The 19092-nt window shown below is 34.6% G+C and overlaps 4 protein-coding genes across 4 annotated transcripts; 3 read left to right on the forward strand and 1 right to left on the reverse strand.

Moving 5' to 3' along the window:
- The first annotated feature begins 597 nt into the window (after positions 1-597).
- LOC111463786 (thaumatin-like protein 1b) lies at positions 598-1561 on the forward strand. The gene is made up of 2 exons (XM_023107690.1): positions 598-698; positions 801-1561. The coding sequence occupies exons 1-2, from the start codon at positions 647-649 to the stop codon at positions 1478-1480; spliced, it is 732 nt and encodes a 243-aa protein (XP_022963458.1). The 5' UTR covers positions 598-646; the 3' UTR covers positions 1481-1561.
- Positions 1562-2280: 719 nt separating this feature from the next.
- LOC111463785 (thaumatin-like protein 1b) lies at positions 2281-3256 on the reverse strand. Its single transcript, XM_023107689.1, has 2 exons — positions 3164-3256; positions 2281-3084 (listed from the first exon to the last, which is right to left on the reverse strand). Exons 1-2 carry the CDS (start codon positions 3213-3215, stop codon positions 2405-2407), a joined length of 732 nt encoding a protein of 243 aa, XP_022963457.1. The 5' UTR covers positions 3216-3256; the 3' UTR covers positions 2281-2404.
- Positions 3257-13022: 9766 nt separating this feature from the next.
- On the forward strand, positions 13023-18713 carry LOC111463784 (thaumatin-like protein 1b). Its single transcript, XM_023107687.1, has 3 exons — positions 13023-13101; positions 13206-13900; positions 18587-18713. The coding sequence occupies exons 1-2, from the start codon at positions 13050-13052 to the stop codon at positions 13883-13885; spliced, it is 732 nt and encodes a 243-aa protein (XP_022963455.1). The 5' UTR covers positions 13023-13049; the 3' UTR covers positions 13886-13900; positions 18587-18713.
- Positions 17720-18667, forward strand: LOC111463783 (thaumatin-like protein 1b). Its single transcript, XM_023107686.1, has 2 exons — positions 17720-17812; positions 17892-18667. Exons 1-2 carry the CDS (start codon positions 17761-17763, stop codon positions 18569-18571), a joined length of 732 nt encoding a protein of 243 aa, XP_022963454.1. The 5' UTR covers positions 17720-17760; the 3' UTR covers positions 18572-18667.
- Positions 18714-19092: the final 379 nt, after the last annotated feature.

Below are 19092 nucleotides of genomic sequence, written 5' to 3' on the forward strand. Positions count from 1 at the left end.
CAAATTTTGTAAGTCTCTTAATAACCATTAAATACAAATTCAATTACTCTTACAACTTATCCCTCATATATCTAACAATCATTCAACTTTTAATAATTTCTACTAAATTTAAATTCAATCAGGAAACTTTCAACTTTCCATGATTAAAAAACTATGAAACTATGAAACAAAGAGCCATAAAATAAGAATTTCTTAATTTCTAGCACATTATTAAAAAGAAAAACATGTTTTTTTTTTGTTTTTTTTTTTTTTTTAAATATAGTTTTAAAAATTAGGGAAACAAATTGGAAAAGAATGGTTGGCGGCGTGGAGAATGAAGGAATGAGTATTGTGGGAAGAGATTTAGTTTGAAATGAATTATATGAATTTGGGTATTATAGAAATTGCAATTTGGGCAGCTATTATGAATTTATGGTTATCCATAATTATACATTTCGGGCAGACATGGGTTTGAATGTATATTACAAAAGTATGCATGAATACACAATTGAATATACATGGTCAACTTTGCAATAGACAAAATTAGCAGCCTTTACAATTTGACTTACCCAAATTCATCCACTTTTAGTATAAATAGGGAGGTACCCATATCCCATTTTCAACACGGACTCACCATATTACTTAGCAATAGAAGAAAGCTCTTGAAATGGCATTCATCCAAGCAACTCTCTTCACTCTTGCTTTGCTATTGTCCTCTGGTAAGTATACATAATACATAATCACCTTATCTTAATACTCATTTTTGTTGTGTGTTTTTCAAAATAGATACCCTTGTGTCTGATGATGGTGTTGTTAAACAGCCCATGCAGCTACCATTGTTGTTAAAAACAATTGTGGACATACCATATGGCCAGCTACATTAACCAGCGGTAGTGGACAACCCCAACTCGCCATGACTGGATTTCAATTAGCATCAACAGAGTCCCAGTCTCTCAATGTCCCTACACCATGGACTGGTAGAATTTGGGCTCGAACCCGCTGCTTCACAGATGACTCTTCAAGGTTTTCTTGTGAAACGGGAGATTGTGCCTCTGGCTCTAGAGATTGCAATGGCGCGGGAGGAATTCCACCAGCTACGTTAGCTGAATTCACATTGGCACCAAACGGAGGCTTAGATTTCTATGATATCAGCCTTGTGGATGGCTTCAACTTACCCATGTCCATAACTACAAATGGCGGAACAGGACAGTGTGTGTCCCCCAAATGCTCTGCAGATGTGAATGGAGTTTGCCCGTTACATTTGCAAGTCAGGACGGCTGATGGGATCGTTATTGGGTGTAAGAGCTCATGCCTCGCATCTAACCTCCCAAAGGATTGTTGCACTGCCGAATTTAATGACCCAAAAGTATGTCAACCAAGCGACTCTGCCAAGATCTTCGAGTCCCAATGCCCTCAGGCTTATAGCTATGCTTATGACGATGAAAACAGCACGTTTACATGCAGCGCTGAACCCAACTATGAAGTTACCTTCTGCCCATAATCATCCACAAACTATGTATTTCAATCAAATAAATCACTAATAAATAATGTTCAAATGAATAAAATCCATTTATTTACTTCACAGATCCTTTCTTCCTTGCTCGACGCGCTATGATTTTACTTTTCGTTTTCGCTCTCTGCCCAAGTGCAATGGAAAAGGCAATGTTTTCCTTGGGTCCATCCAAAAGGTCTTCCTGGGATAAGAGCTATAGTTATCACATCCCAGAGTTAAATATGCATACACATACAATAAAGATACTTAAAATCGTTTAGAGATGGATCAATGCCTATGTACATAGATGATTATTTATCACAAGTTTCCAAAACCGAATCTAAAACCATTCACAACCATAAAGATTTTGATCACCTAGCCTGCAAGCACAATCTAAAACCGAATATGCCTATATGAATAAATTTAGGAAAATGATCTAGTAATTTTAGGAATAAATTTTCGAAAATATTTAGGTATTCTAGAGAAAATGTTGAGAAATTTTAGGAAGATTGTCTACTATCTAGTATAAATATGAAATCACAAGCAATACAAAGTAGTAGTTTATACCGGGTGTTTTTTGGAAATCTCTCCTTGATTGGTTTTAATAAAATGTGTGAGTATTTTCCATAAAGAGAGTTGTGTTCAACTGAACTAGCACGAGAATGATGGGAGAACATATCAATTACGAGGATGACTAAATAATTGATTCAAAATTCTTAAATCACATGATTGACAATCGTGCAATGGAAGCGGGGTGGCCCTCAGAGCTGATAATGAGGCATAGAATGAGGTAGAAAAAGGAGCAAATATATTTGAAGTAAAGATTATTCATGGATTTTATTCATTCAATAGCATTGAACATTATTTATTGGTGATTTATTTGATTGAAATGATTGTAGAAATAGTTTAGACATATATATGGTTTGTGGATGATTATGGGCAGAAGGTAACTTCATAGTTGGGTTCAGCGCTGCATGTGAAAGTGCTGTTTTCATCGTCATAAGCATAGCTATAAGCCTGGGGGCATTGGGACTCGAAGATCTTGGCAGAGTCGCTTGGTTGACATACTTTTGGGTCGTTAAATTCAGCAGTGCAACAATCCTTTGGGAGGTTAGATGCGAGGCATGAGCTCTTACACCCAATCACGATCCCATCAGCCGTCCTGACTTGCAAATGTAACGGGCAAACTCCATTGACATCTGCAGAGCATTTGGGGGACACACACTGTCCTGTTCCACCATTTGTAGTTATGGACATGGGTAAGTTGAAGCCATCCACAAGGCTGATATCATAGAAATCTAAGCCTCCGTTTGGTGCCAATGTGAATTCAGCTAACGTAGCTGGTGGAATTCCTCCAGCGCCATTGCAATCTGTAGAGCCAGAGGCACAGTCTCCAGTTTCACAAGAAAACCTTGAAGAGGCATCGGTGAAGCAGCGCGTTCGAGCCCAAATCCTACCCGTCCATGGTGTAGGGACATTGAGAGTCTGGGACTCTGTTGAAGCTAATTGAAATCCAGTCATGGCGAGTTGGGGTTGTCCGCTACCGCTTGTTAACGTAGCTGGCCATATGGTATGTCCACAATTGTTTTTAACAACAATGGTAGCTGCATGGGCTGTTTAACAACACCATAATCAGACACAAAGGTATTGATTTTGAAAAACACACAACAAAAATGGATTATGTATACTTACCGGAGGAGAATAGCAAAGCAAGAGTGAAGAGGGTTGCTTGGATGAATGCCATTTCAAGAGCTTTCTTCTATTGCTAATGAATATGATGAATCGTGTTCAAAATGGGATATGGGTGCCTCCCTATTTATACTCTTCTATTTGTTGTTCAAGAAATGGAAAATGTTAAATTTTGTAAGGGCTGCTAAGTTGAAAATTGGCCAAGTCAATTTGTAAAGGCTGCTATTTGGTTGAGTACATATAATACTTCTAAGTTGACCATGTATATTCAATTGAGTATTTATATATACTTTTGTAATATACATTCAAACCCATGTCTGCCCGAAATGTATAATTATGGATAACTATAAATTCATAATTAGCTGCCCAAATTGCAATTTGTATAATACCCAAATTCATATCATTCATTTCCAACTAAATCTCTTCCCACAGTACTCATTCCTTCATTCTCCACGCCACCAACCATTCTTTTCCAATTTGTTTCCCTAATTTTTAAAACTAAATTAAAAAAAAAAATAATCAATAAATAAATAAATAAACATGTTTTTCTTTTAAAAAATGTGCTAGAAATTAAGAAATTCTTATTTTATGGCCCTTTGTTTCATAGTTTTTCTATTGATTTCATTATGAAATAATATATGAGAGATAAGTTGTAAGAGTAATTTGAATTTATACTTACTAACCGACGTACAAATTTTAAAATCTACGCAATAATATTGTAGTAGTCCCATTCGATAACGTTTTCTATGTTACACGTGTTATATTGCTTGTGATCATTTGAATGACAAAAATTGCAATAACTCTTTAAATATAGGAATTTACCAAATTTAAAATTCAAATAGAAATGAACATGAAAGGAGAGGGATCTAAGAGTTGAAATGGCTAGATATAGAGAGGTTAGGAGAATTAGAGATAAAGTTGTTGCCTATGATTCTAATTTGGTTGTTAGTGATCTTGAGAAAAAAACATTACAAGAATGAAGACATTTATAGCTTTTAAAAAAGCATTTTCTATTTAATGCAATTAAAAAATGAAAGGAAAAATAATAAAAAAAACGAAAGCTAAGAAAACTTAAATAAATAAAGTCCCGAAAGAGAAAAAGTAGGGAAAAGAAAAGAAAAATGGAAAAGGCCAGCTTATTGTGAAACCCTAAAATCTAATTGCAATAAATAAGAGAACCAAATCTGGTAGTGAATTGGTTCTTAGGTATGATTTAGTTCAAAATCTTATGCCCATTTGAGCTGTCATTTCCTCTCTCTCTTTATGTAGCTTCTTTTTGAGATTTTGTTTAGTAGTATGAGATTTGGATTGGGGATTGAGATATTATAGTAATTTTTTCTCTCAATCTGGTGATGTATGAGTGTATGAGTGAATTTTTTTTTGCTGCTGCAATAACCTACTCCACATTGAAATTTTTTGCTACTGCAATGACTTTTCACTCCACATCACTAAGGCAAGCAACATTTTAAGGGAAAAAACACATACGAATACTAATATATATTTGCAGCAAATAACATACACTCCATCAATGATCAACATTTCAATGATCATACTGAATAAACACATAGTCCATTGGTGACCAATATATATATTATTCTGCTACAAAAATAAATAAATAAATATATATATATATATATGCTCCGGTAAGGAAAATATTGATAGCTAGTATGAGTTAAATTTCTACTAGAGCAAGCAACATTTTTAAGAGTATATGTGATTTTTTTAGAAGAATTGTATATTATAAAACTTGTATTAAAATTTGGAGGAAATAATCACGAGAATATATTGAATCTTGCCAGATAAGTATGGAAATTAGAAAAATAATTCAATTTGAGTATCTTAATTTGTTTCCTTGGTTATGGATTTTTTTTTTAATTTTTATTTGCTTGATTAGTCCATTCTTAGGCATTAGACAAAGTGCCAACAAAGGGTGGTTTAAGGTTTAGCCAACTTCTTGAAATTAAAGGTGTTGAACAACTGTAAGTTACCTTATTCTCGTCTTAATTTTATAGAAAGATTTGGATGTACTTGTTACACTAAGTTTTTACCTTTGGTGACTCTTTATTATCATATATATACTATATTATGCTCCAACTTTAAAGATAACACAAATACACCAGAGTTATCGATATCTTCTTTTCTTAAATAGTGATTGTAAACCAAGTTATCGACAGTCCAATTGATCATCCTATTAAGCATACCAGAGCTTTCAAAATGTTCAACAAAGATTGGTTGTATTTGAATCGGTATGAGAATATAAGTATCAATACACTTTATTTTTAAGACACATACTTAACAAAATTGACTTTGTCTAATAGTGCCACCTATGAGTACATGGAAGGAGCATGAAAATTTCTACAAGAAATGAAGAAAAGAAAGCAGGATGCCAAAAAGTTTCTATGTCCATGTAAAGAGGGTAGGAATATGAGACATTATGATATCCAAACCATATATGAACACCTAATAATTAAGGGAATGGACTCTACATATACTGTTTGGTATCATTACAGAGAAATATGTGAGGAGGATGATGTTGAAAAAGAAGTCGATGATGCTCTTATGTTGGAAGCAACCATCTTATATAAGAGCACATATATGAGGAGTACAAGAATGATTCTTTTACATCAAGGAAAGACAAAAATATTTCTCACAATATTCAAGAGGAAAACCCTCCACTGTACACAGGATGTACAAAATATACAAAGATATCAGCAGTTGTGGCATTGTATAAACTTAAGACATATAATGGTTGGTCAAATGCTAGTTTCACAAGCCTGGAACTTTTGTATGACATGCTTCTAATTGATAATGTCATCCCAAGATCTATTTATGGAGTTCGAAAATTGTTGAAGGAATTTGACTTAGACTACCAAAAAATCTATACATATGTCAACGATTGTTGTATATTTAGAAATGAGAAAGAAAAGTTAGAAAGTTGTCCTCAATGTAATACTTCAAGGTGGAAGGTTGATAGACAAACGAATGCAATCAAGCAAGGTATACCTGCTAAGGTATTAAGACACTTTCCTATCATTCCGCGACTTAAACGAATGTTTAAAATATATGACGTGGGTGAAAGTTTACGATGACATTCTCAACATAAAAGTACTATGGAAAGATTCGACATCCAGTTGATTCTGTTGCATGGGAGTTGATTGATAAAAAGTGGCCTGAGATTGCTATGGACTCTCGTAATCTTAGGCTAGGCCTTGCTACAGATGGTTTTAATCCATTCTCCAACATGAGCGGTCGATATAGTTGTTGGCAGTCATGCTTGTTACGTATAACTTTCCTCCTTAGTTATGTATGAAAAAGGAAAATATAATGTTAACATTGTTTATTTCTGGCCCTAGACAACCAGGAAACGATATTGATGTCTACTTACAACCTCTTGTGGAAGATTTGCAACATCTATGGAAAGGAGTACAAGCCTATAATATAAGAGGATGATTTACAACATCTATGGAAAGGAGTACAAGCCTATGATATTGTAAGTAAAACATATTTCAATTTAAGAGCAATTCTCATGTGGATATAAATGATTTTCCTGCATATGGAAATCTTGCTGGATGCACCACAAAAGGTAAATATACATGTCCAATTTGTGGAGATAATACTCGGTCTCTTTGGTTGAAGAATGGAAAAAAAAGTATTCATATATGGGTCATAGACGATTCTTGTCAAATTTGCATCCATATCGAAGGAAAAAAAACATGGTTCAATGGAAAAATAGAAGAAGAATTACCTCCCAAAATTGTAACAAGTAGTGCAATTTATACCAAACATCAAGACTTTGAAAATTGTTGGGGAAAATGTGAAAGCTTAAAAAGAAAGAGCAAGAAACAATACACAAGTCAAAGGTGGAAGAAGCGATCCATCTTCTTCGATCTACCATATTGGAAGGTTGACAAACTCTAAATTTATGGTGTATTTTATTGAGTTTCAAGTCATTAAGTTTCAAACTTTGGCCACTAACAATTTGAAATGTAATTTATTGGGTAGGCATTACCAATACACCACAACTTGGATGTCATGCATGTAGAAAAGAAAATATGTGAGTATTTTAAGTACATTATTAGATATAAATGGAAAGTCAAAAAATGGAATTAATGCAAGAAAAGATTTACAACTTTTGAAAATTTGGTTAGACCTATATCCTCAAGAGCGAGGTGATCGAACTTACTACCTCCTGCTCCATATACATTGTCGAAGTTTGAGAAGAAATTATTTTGTTCAAGGTTGTATAATATAAAGTTGCCTGATGGGTACAGTTCCAACATTTCAAAGTGTGTTATCATTACAAGATTGCAAAGTGATGGGATTGAAGTCTCATGATTGTCATGTATTAATGCAACAACTTTGATCTGTGGTGCTTAGAGGCTTGTTCCCCAAAGGTCCAAGACATGCAATATATAGGCTATGTTCATACTTTAATAGACTATGTCAACATGTCATTGATTGAGAAATTATGTTACAACTTGAAAAAGAGGTAGTGGACATTTTATGCCTTCTTGAAAGGTACTTTCCACCTTCATTCTTTGATATAATGATACACTTGGTTATCCATTTGGGACGTGAATCTCGTATATGTGGTCCTGTTCAATATCGTTGGATGTACCCATTCGAAAGGTGAATTATTTGCTTCTTATATCAGGTTGGAAGTAATTGTGGTCATCTTCATAATCTTTATGTCTCATTTAGATATACGAAGGTATTGAGAAGTTATGTACGGAACAAAGCACGACCAGAAGGATGCATTGCAGCGTGCTATGTAGCGGATGAATGTGTAGACTTTTCAAAAAGGTATTTTAAACACTCGGTTGAAGTTGCACATAATGAACATCATAATCAAGAATATGAAAATGATGTCATTCTAGAAGGTCGTCCTATATCAGTTGGGACTTCAATTACATTACCCGAAGATGTACTAGAAAATGCACATCGATATGTCTTGTTCAACAAAGCAGTGGTGGAACCGTTTATCTAGTGAGTTAAGTTGTGTACCATTTATTATTTGTTTTACATAAATCAATATTAAATTGTAATTCATCTTGTCACATGCATATGGATGAACTCATGATCTTAGATCACATACTAGCAAAAGATTCTAGTCTACTCTCGAAGATTCTTGCAAAATAATTTCTATCATGGTTAAAATCTAAGATAATGTAGCATACTATTCCATGAACAGTTGAAGGTACAAAACTACAACACAGTCTAACAAACAAGTAGTTATTTTTATTCTTACCAGATTCAAATAGATTCATCCGATGTAGTTTACTCTGACTTGTTAAAATGGCTTGCAAATGGACCAAGAAAATGTGCAATGGCTTACACGGGGTACATCATTAATGGACAACGATTTCAGATAAAGAGTGTAGAAAAATCAACCCAAAATAGTGGTGTTTCTGTAGATGCTAGTGCGAAGGATAAATCGCAAGTTATGGACGTAGTTGCACACTATGGGGTCTTACAGAAAATCATCTTGTTAGATTATTATGCCTACCAACTTCCAATTTTTAAATGTGATTGGGCAAATGTTCGTATTGGAGTAAGAATTGAGGAAGGGTTCACTCTTGCTAACTTACATCAAAGTCAAAGCATATTTGTACGTGAGCCTTTCATCTTGGCCTCACAAGCCAAGCACGTGTTTTATGTTAGAGAAAATGATACCTCAAATTGGTATGTCTTATTAAAAGGACCACACAAAGGATTTCATGACTTTGATATGTACGATCATGAGTATAGTGGTACGATGGTTGTCAATGAACAAATTCAAAGTACATTGGAAGACATTGATGAAAATGATGAGATCACTTATGCAAGAGAAGATTGCGAGGGCGTTTTTCTTTAATGAACAATTTGGGACATTGTATAAATATTTTTTGTGAACCTATTATACTCCATATATAATATTTATTTTGTGATGATCCTTTGTGATTGGTGTGTAATTGCATTCTTGATTTTATTTTCATTTCGTGCATAATGATTATCTATTAATTTTGGTTTCACGTTCCAATGGAGGGAGATAAGGTACCACCTCAAACTTTAGAATACAAAGAGGAAATCGGTTGTCTAAAAGTCACTCGAAGAAAAAGGTCTCATCATACTAAACATTTTGAAAAAAGTACGGGGATATTGATATTACTCTACTTAAAAAATGTAGATTTAGAAAGATCTGTAGTGATAAAATGTTGCATGAAACTACAAGTTGAAAGGGTTGAAGGAGAAAAACCACGTGTACCTGACCACAAATCTCCTATTATTGCCCTCCCTGAACCCTTTTCACCTAACGGTAATGGAAAGACATTGAAACCTAATCATATTTCAATTCCTACAATCGACTCCCCAGCTGCTCACACAAGATTAGCAACCCGTAGGCAATTTGAAGTTTGTAATGAAAATAGAACTCGAAAAGAAGATCATGTAAGGATGAAGAGAATAGCTGTTGGTGGATAATCTAGAGTGAAACTTGTTTTTAATAAATATGGACAACCCATGGGGATGAATTTGTAGGATTTGCTTCTTTTCTTGGTCCATTGTAAGGGAGGTTGTACCTGTGACATTAGAGAATTGGAAGAAATTACATACAAGGCTAAAATTAGTGTTATGGAAGTCTATTGAAGTTATTTTAATTGTTTATCTAGTTTTAATCATTTGTATAATATTACTTCTAACCATTTGGTTCTTCAGTCAAGTATGTTGTGAACAACTATTGGCAGAAAAAGTTTATTTTTCAACAAATGGGTAGATTATGGAGGGCTCGAAAATCTCGTATGGTAAAATAAATTCGCAATGTCCCAACAAAAGAAGCACTACTGCAACTTATGCCAGATAATTTGCAATATGTAGATGATTGGATGGACTTTGTCAAAGAAAAAACGAGTGCAAATTTCATGGTAATGAATATTTATATATCGAAAAACTTACCTATGATATTTTTGAAGTTATTATATACTTTGATATAACAAAAACATATGTTGTCTTATTGAGTAGTTGAAAAGTGAATAGTTTAAAGCCATGAAGAATAGACAACTCCCTCGTACATGTAGTAGGAAAGGATATGCCCGTTTGGCTGAAGAGATAGTAAATATCAATATTGTAGTTTTATTCTACTCTCATGTTATATGGGTGAATTTAGTATATTTATTTCATTTTGCATAAGAAAAGTTCTTTGGATCCAACTTCGATCTCAAGGATTATGTTATGGACAAAGGCTCACACAAAGAAGAATGGATAACTAGTGAATTCACAAGTTGCTGAGACACTCGTATGTTAAACTTGTTTGAAAATTACTTATTTTTAAGTTTGCAAGTATTATGTTTATTGATATCCTTTGTTTATGAAGTATGTGAAAGGGGCGGTTGAAGTGGTTTCTTATTGGTATGAGCGGTTGAACAAACAAATAATTATGGAGGGGATGAAAACTTTTGAAAAAAAGTACTTATTCGATTTTTTTTTCTTATAACATGTGTTAAACTTATTTGAAAATGACTTTTTTTTATACCTTATTGGATATGTGAAAAGTTTGGAAGTATTGTGTTCGTTGATATCTCTTGTTTATAGTGTATATGAAATGGGCGGTTGAAGTGGTTTTTTATTAGTACGAGCACATTGAACATACAACGGACTCTGTTGAGATATTTTTGATCATGTCTGTTAACTTATAAGATGTGTGAAGCAACTATGGACCGTTGACATTTTTTAAATGTAAGAATTGCATTATGTATTTGATATACTTTCTTGGTAGGAGCGCATTGAACAAGCCGAGATTGAGACAAAAACTTCATCAAATAATACGTGTTGATGATGCCTTGAGTAAAGTTCTTGGACCAGATCGTGGGCATGTAAGAGGACTTGAATTTGGAGTGACTCATTCTAAATTGTCTCTTGTCTCAACAAGAAAATAGATACATGACTCTTGAAAAAGAATATTTGAAGATGAGAGAAGAATTGCTGGAAATGTAATCAATGTTCTTAAGTTTTATGAAGAAACAGGTACATTTTTTTTAATTAAGTTATATAAATTTCACCTTCATTCTATGGTGAGTTTATTCCATATATATTTCAATTGAAATTTTCATAGATTGACCTAACCGAGGAAACCTCTAATGATATTGGAAGTATACCAAAATCAACAAACATCCATTCAAATTTGACAATACCTTCTCTTACACTAAGTTGATTTTCTAATTTAATGAATAAAATTATTGATTTCATTATTACTATCAAATTTTCGATGCTTTTATTTTTCTTCTTGTATAGCATTAATAATAATACTCAAATTAAGTGCAAGTTACTAAATTGACATGACTCAGGAGAGATTGTATGAAGTTATAGTATAAGCTATAGCTTCATACTATATTATAGCATCCATTAGTTATAAAAAAACGCTATAAAAAGTTTTGGACTTTTAATAACATAGACTATCACGACGTACAAAACACGCTACAAAAAGTCTACGATAACATTTTTTGTAAGCTATTGTACTTATTGTTTGTTGTAGTAAAATCTCTTACAAAATAAACATTTACTATTGGTTGTTGTCCCGATGCCCTAATTTTAGTGCTCGAACCTTATGTCATGTGCCAACCTATAATCGTCCTAATTTTAGCACCATATTCTTAACTCAGTACATTCATACATGTTCAAATAGGGAGATATCACAATCAATCATGTGGAGTAAAGTTTGCATTCTCAAAACACATGCAAGCTCAATAGGACGATAACTCAATCCATCACCAAAAGAACAAATCACATTCTCAAAACATACATGCAAACTCATTAGGGAGATAACTCAATCAATTAGATCTCATTCCCATTACAGATTATCAAGCACAGTTTATAAATCTTATTCTAAAGGGTATTTAAGACAATTGTAACATCACGCTTATCTTTTCAATGATCTAGATATGCATATTCTAGTAATATAAGGCAGATTAGGCTTACATGCTAGCAAATTCTAATGATCCCTACAAGTATTTCTTAAAGGAATCTCAATGGCTACTTACTTGGCCATAAGTGTCTTACCCGTGCTCTTTTTCTACTTGCCCAACACTCCAAATTTTTTGGAAACTTGAGTGGCGGGCTCTAATTCAAGTTATAATAAACTTAGTATTGAAATTAGACTAGAGAGTAGTCGAACAAATGTCAAAATGGATAAAAACTCACTCTTCTCACTTTTGCATGGAAGTAAACTACACGCTCATTGTCACGATCATGTTTGTCTAATGCGTGTTGCCTGTGGCTTTGTATCAAATGTCCCGGTCATACTTGTCCAAAACGTATTGTCATGGTTGTATGTTTGTTCCAAATCCCTTTTACTTGATTCCATGTGGAGTTAGGTTTTTACTATTCCTATCATGTCAATATGAGAGTATATGATCGTTCACTAAAATCATGTCTACACCCCCTAAAGTTAAAATGCCCGAAAATGTACTATAGAGAGATGTGACAAGATATAAATTTTTTCTACGTGGGTTATATGCTATTAAAATTGTGGTGGTTTCTTATTTCTTTTTAGCCTACACCATTGCTTTCTTTCAAAATTTTGAAATGAATGATATTTTGCAGACATGAATTTGGGTATTATACAAATTGCAATTTGGGCAGCTATTATGAATTTATAGTTATCCATAATATATACATTACAAAAGTATGTATAAATACACAATTGAATATACATGGTCAACTTAGAAGTATTATATGTACTCAACCAAATAGCAGCCTTTACAATTTGACTTAGCCAATTTTCAACTTAGCAGCCCTTACAAAATTTAACGTTTTCCATTTCTTGAACAACAAATAGAGATTATAAATAGGGAGGCACCCATATCCCATTTTGAACACGATTCAGAATACTAATTACCAATCGAAGAAAGTTGTTGAAATGGCACTCATCCAAGCAATCTTCTTCACTCTTGCCTTGCTATTGTCCTCAGGTAAGTATACATAATGCACACATCACCTTTGCTTAATACCCATTTTTGTTCTGTGTTTCTAAAAACAAATACCTTTTGTGTTTGATGATGGTTTTGTTAAACAGCCCATGCAGCCACCATTGTTGTTAAAAACAATTGTGGACATACCATATGGCCAGCTACATTGACAAGCGGTAGCGGACAACCTCAACTCGCCATGACTGGATTTCAATTAGCTTCAACAGAGTCCCAGACTCTAAATGTCCCTACACCATGGACCGGTAGAATTTGGGCTCGAACGCGCTGCTTCACCGATGCCTCTTCAAGGTTTTCTTGTGAAACGGGAGACTGTGCCTCTGGCTCTAGAGACTGCAATGGCGGTGGAGGAATTCCACCAGCTACGTTAGCTGAATTCACATTGGCACCAAACGGAGGCTTAGATTTCTATGATATCAGCCTTGTGGATGGCTTCAACTTACCCATGTCCATAACTACAAATGGTGGAACAGGACAGTGTGTATCCCCCAAATGCTCTGCAGATGTCAATGGAGTTTGCCCGTTACATTTGCAAGTCAGGACGGCTAATGGGATCGTTATTGGGTGTAAGAGCTCATGCCTCGCATCTAACCTCCCAAAGGATTGTTGCACTGCCGAATTTAATGACCCAAAAGTATGTCAACCAAGCGACTCTGCCAAGATCTTCGAGTCTCAATGCCCCCAGGCTTATAGCTATGCTTATGACGATGAAAACAGCACGTTCACATGCAGCGCTGAACCCAACTATGAAGTTACCTTTTGCCCATAATCATCCACAAACCATGTATTTCAATCAAATAAATCACTAGTAAATAATGTTCAAATGAATAAAATCCATCTTATTTAATCTTCCTTCAATAATCTTACTTCAAATATATGAGCTCTAAGGGCCACCCTCCATTGTAGTCATGTGATTTGAGCATTCTGAATCAATGATCTAGTCATCCTGTAATCAATATGTTCTCCCATCATTTTCATGAGCGCTAGTTTGTCTTCTTCTATGACACATATTATCTTTGCATCCTATTCATCCTCAATCTCCTTTTTGGATACTTTTAGTCATGTGATTTGAGCATCTTGAATCAATGATCAGTCATCCTCGTAATCGATATGTTTTCTCATTATTACCCTGAGCTCTAGTTCGTTCTCCTATGACACACATTGCCTCTGCATCCCATTCATCCTCCATCTCCTTTTTAGACCAACAAACCTTCGACATGTGGCCTTTTTCCTCGCAAGTGTAGCAAATATCTCCAATTCTCTTCACTTGAGAGTTATTGTTCTTCTGAGATCTCCTAGGTTGTGAAGTTTATTGATGGTTTTTTCCTTTGTCACCATTTTTATATCCACGTTTGGTAGATAATTTATTGTTCTTCCGACTTTCACTTGTGTAGAGTGCTTCTTCACCCTCTATCACTCTCTAATGTGATTCCTCCCATTTTTTCTCCGACTATGGCCTCCATTTGCGCAAGGCACCATTAGAATCTCCTCTAGTGGTGCAGTTTCACTCCCGCTAACAATCTCCCAAACGTTCTGTCTTTATAAATAGGACATCATGCATGTTGCCCAAGTGTTGTAGTTATTGTTGTTGAGTTTCTTGATTCCACCAATGATTTGGAAATCACCCATCGTGATTGGTTATATCACACTAATACAAACAAGTTTTTTCGACACAAAACTTACAATCACAGATTACTCACGACACAAAGAAACTGTTAGATAAAATCTGAGTTTTTCATTATTTAGATTCACACGATTTCATTAGTTGATTGAATACCTACTTGACTATTTGACAAACACGTCGAATGCATTACCAAATTTTTAGACGGAAATTTTGTAGGAAGTGGCCTCTCCCGCCATTTTTAGGATAAGTTATATTTAAATAGGAAATCTGTTCAGAAGATTTCACAACGTGATTTGAAGCACAGTCAAAATTTCAGCAACTCTCTCTCCTTGTTATTTTACGCGTTTTATTTTCTTCCAACAACTTCCCGTCAACGATTTCCTCTCACCGAAAAGAAAATGATTTCCCTGGCCCATTATCGAAAAACAACAGAAACTCACCCATCGTGTTGGCTATATTTCAAATCACCCATCGTGTTGGTTATATCACACTAATACAAACAAGTTTTTTCGACACAAAACTTGCAGTCATAGACTACTCATGACACAAAGAAACTCACCCATCGTGTTGGCTATATTTCAATAATACCAAACAAGTTTTTTCGACACAAAACTTGCAGTCATAGACTACTCACGACTCAAAGAAACTCACCCATCGTGTTGGCTATATTTCAATAATACCAAACAAGTTTTTTCGACACTGCAATCACATACTACTCACGACACAAGAAAACTCACTCATTAATAATTGCAAGAAATCATTTCTAATATGGAAGATCAAACAGAGCTGCAACCACAAAGCATACTAAGAATTTCAAGAGATCAGACACCGTACACCAACCTCGCTCTGATACCATGTTAGGAATCAGACTCTCCAAAATAGTATGATATTATTCACTTTGAACATAAGCTCTCGTGACTTTGATTTAGGCTTCCTCAAAAGATCTCATAACAATATAGATGTATTCTTTACTTATAAACTGATGATTATTCCCTAAATTAGCAAATGTGAGACTCCATTTCAACAATCTGTCTGTTTTTCTGGGTTTGAAAAAGTGCCGATTTTCGAGAAAAGGAATCTTACAATTTGTTGGGAATATCTTATGATAATGATACCCGTCTTGCTAATCTATGGCCTACTTTCTTCTCCATTTTTTTTTTAATTCTCTCCTTGCATATTTCTTTTCGAATTTGGGCCACTTATTGCTTTCTTGACCACTTTTTATGATAAATAAAAAATTTTCCTAAAATATATATATATATTTTAGCCTTTTTACTCAAATTAGTGAGGAATCTTTTCTTTTATCATTTGACATAGACGTTTTTACTCAAATAATATTGTAGTAGTCCCATTCGATAATGTTTTCTATGTTAGACCGTGTTACATTTCTTTTGATCAGTAGATTGACTATAAAAATTAAAAAAAAAAAAATTGCAATGATAACCTCTAAATATAGGAATTTACGGAATTTCAAATTCACTAAAACTGAAGATGAAAGGAAAGGTATCTAAGAGTTGAAATGGCTAGATATAGAGAGAGGTTAGGAGAACTAGGAATAAAGTTGTTGGTGTGATCTTGAGAAAAGAAAATCTCTTACAAAATAAACATTTACTATTGGTGGTTATCCTTATGCCCTAATTTTAGGGCTCCAACCCTATGTCTAACCTATGTCAACATACCATGGTCCTAATTCTAGCATCATATTCTTAACTTAGTGCATTCATACATGCTAAAATAGGTGACTTTTAACTCAGTGCATTCATACATGCTAAAATAGGGAGATACCACAATCAATCACCTGGAGTAAACTTTGCATTTTCAAGATAGACATGCAAGCTCGATGAAAAGATAACTCAATCGATCACCAAAAGCACCATTCCCATTCTCAAAACATACGTGCAAATTCATTAAGGAGATAACTCAATCAATCACTTGGAGTACAGATCTCATTCTCATTATAAATTATCAAGCACAACGGAAAATTTCATACACTGTCATTTATAAATCTCCTTCTAAAGGGTATTTAAGACATTTGTAACATCATTTATAACATGCTTATCTTTTCAATGATCTAGATATGCATATTCTAGCAAATATAAGGCAGATTATGTCAGCATGCTAGCAAATTCTAACTATCCCTACAAGTATCTCTTAAGGGAATCTTAATGACTACTTACTTGGCCATACCTGTTTTGCCCGTGCTCTTTTCTACTTGCCCAACACTCCAATTAGTGGCGGGCTCTAATTCAAGTTATAAAGGCTTAGTATTGAAATTAGACTAGAGAGTACAAAACTCACCCCTTTCACTTTTGCATGGAAGTGAATCGCACGCTCATTGTCACGGTCATGCTTGTTTGGCGTGCTACCTGTGGCTGCGTATCGAATGTCCCGATCTTGTCATAGTCGTATGTATGTTCCAAATTCCTTTTACTTGATTTCATGTGTAGTTAGGTTTTTATTATTCTTGTCATGTCAATACGAGAGTGTACGATCGTTCACCAAAATCATGTCTATACCCATCAAGGCTAAAATACCTAAAAATGTACCAGATGTGATAAGATGTCAATTTTTCCTACCTAGGTTATATGCTATTAAAGTGGTGGTTGATTCTTATTTCTTTTTAGCCTATATCCTTTGCTTTCTTTCAGAATTTTGAAATGAAAGATATTTTGCAGACATGAATTTGGGTATTATAGAAATTGCAATTTGGGCAGCTATTATGAATTTATAGTTATCCATAATTATACATTTCGGGCAGACATGGGTTTGAATGTATATTACAAAAGTATATATAAATACTCAATTGAATATACATGGTCAACTTAGAAGTATTATATGTACTCAACCAAATAGCAGCCTTTACAAATTGACTTGGCCAATTTTCAACTTAGCAGCCCTTACAAAATTTAACATTTTCCATTTCTTGAACAACAAATAGAAGAGTATAAATAGGGAGGCACCCATATCCCATTTTGAACACGATTCATCATATTCATTAGCAATAGAAGAAAGCTCTTGAAATGGCATTCATCCAAGCAACCCTCTTCACTCTTGCTTTGCTATTCTCCTCCGGTAAGTATACATAATCCATTTTTGTTGTGTGTTTTTCAAAATCAATACCTTTGTGTCTGATTATGGTGTTGTTAAACAGCCCATGCAGCTACCATTGTTGTTAAAAACAATTGTGGACATACCATATGGCCAGCTACGTTAACAAGCGGTAGCGGACAACCCCAACTCGCCATGACTGGATTTCAATTAGCTTCAACAGAGTCCCAGACTCTCAATGTCCCTACACCATGGACGGGTAGGATTTGGGCTCGAACGCGCTGCTTCACCGATGCCTCTTCAAGGTTTTCTTGTGAAACTGGAGACTGTGCCTCTGGCTCTACAGATTGCAATGGCGCTGGAGGAATTCCACCAGCTACGTTAGCTGAATTCACATTGGCACCAAACGGAGGCTTAGATTTCTATGATATCAGCCTTGTGGATGGCTTCAACTTACCCATGTCCATAACTACAAATGGTGGAACAGGACAGTGTGTGTCCCCCAAATGCTCTGCAGATGTCAATGGAGTTTGCCCGTTACATTTGCAAGTCAGGACGGCTGATGGGATCGTGATTGGGTGTAAGAGCTCATGCCTCGCATCTAACCTCCCAAAGGATTGTTGCACTGCTGAATTTAACGACCCAAAAGTATGTCAACCAAGCGACTCTGCCAAGATCTTCGAGTCCCAATGCCCCCAGGCTTATAGCTATGCTTATGACGATGAAAACAGCACTTTCACATGCAGCGCTGAACCCAACTATGAAGTTACCTTCTGCCCATAATCATCCACAAACCATATATATGTCTAAACTATTTCTACAATCATTTCAATCAAATAAATCACCAATAAATAATGTTCAATGCTATTGAATGAATAAAATCCATGAATAATCTTTACTTCAAATATATTTGCTCCTTTTTCTACCTCATTCTATGCCTCATTATCAGCTCTGAGGGCCACCCCGCTTCCATTGCACGATTGTCAATCATGTGATTTAAGAATTTTGAATCAATTATTTAGTCATCCTCGTAATTGATATGTTCTCCCATCATTCTCGTGCTAGTTCAGTTGAACACAACTCTCTTTATGGAAAATACTCACACATTTTATTAAAACCAATCAAGGAGAGATTTCCAAAAAACACCCGGTATAAACTACTACTTTGTATTGCTTGTGATTTCATATTTATACTAGATAGTAGACAATCTTCCTAAAATTTCTCAACATTTTCTCTAGAATACCTAAATATTTTCGAAAATTTATTCCTAAAATTACTAGATCATTTTCCTAAATTTATTCATA

This window comes from Cucurbita moschata, unplaced genomic scaffold (genome assembly GCF_002738365.1).
Source record: "Cucurbita moschata cultivar Rifu unplaced genomic scaffold, Cmos_1.0 Cmo_Scf00029, whole genome shotgun sequence".
NCBI classification, from domain to species: Eukaryota; Viridiplantae; Streptophyta; class Magnoliopsida; order Cucurbitales; family Cucurbitaceae; genus Cucurbita; species Cucurbita moschata.

Coding starts and splice junctions, on each gene's coding strand:
- LOC111463786 (XM_023107690.1), top strand. CDS start 647: ATGGCATTCATCCAAGCAACTCTCTTCACTCTTGCTTTGCTATTGTCC. Junction 699..800: donor TGCTTTGCTATTGTCCTCTG/GTAAGTATACAT, acceptor GTTGTTAAACAG/CCCATGCAGCTACCATTGTT.
- LOC111463785 (XM_023107689.1), bottom strand. CDS start 3,215: ATGGCATTCATCCAAGCAACCCTCTTCACTCTTGCTTTGCTATTCTCC. Junction 3,085..3,163: donor TGCTTTGCTATTCTCCTCCG/GTAAGTATACAT, acceptor GTTGTTAAACAG/CCCATGCAGCTACCATTGTT.
- LOC111463784 (XM_023107687.1), top strand. CDS start 13,050: ATGGCACTCATCCAAGCAATCTTCTTCACTCTTGCCTTGCTATTGTCC. Junction 13,102..13,205: donor TGCCTTGCTATTGTCCTCAG/GTAAGTATACAT, acceptor TTTGTTAAACAG/CCCATGCAGCCACCATTGTT.
- LOC111463783 (XM_023107686.1), top strand. CDS start 17,761: ATGGCATTCATCCAAGCAACCCTCTTCACTCTTGCTTTGCTATTCTCC. Junction 17,813..17,891: donor TGCTTTGCTATTCTCCTCCG/GTAAGTATACAT, acceptor GTTGTTAAACAG/CCCATGCAGCTACCATTGTT.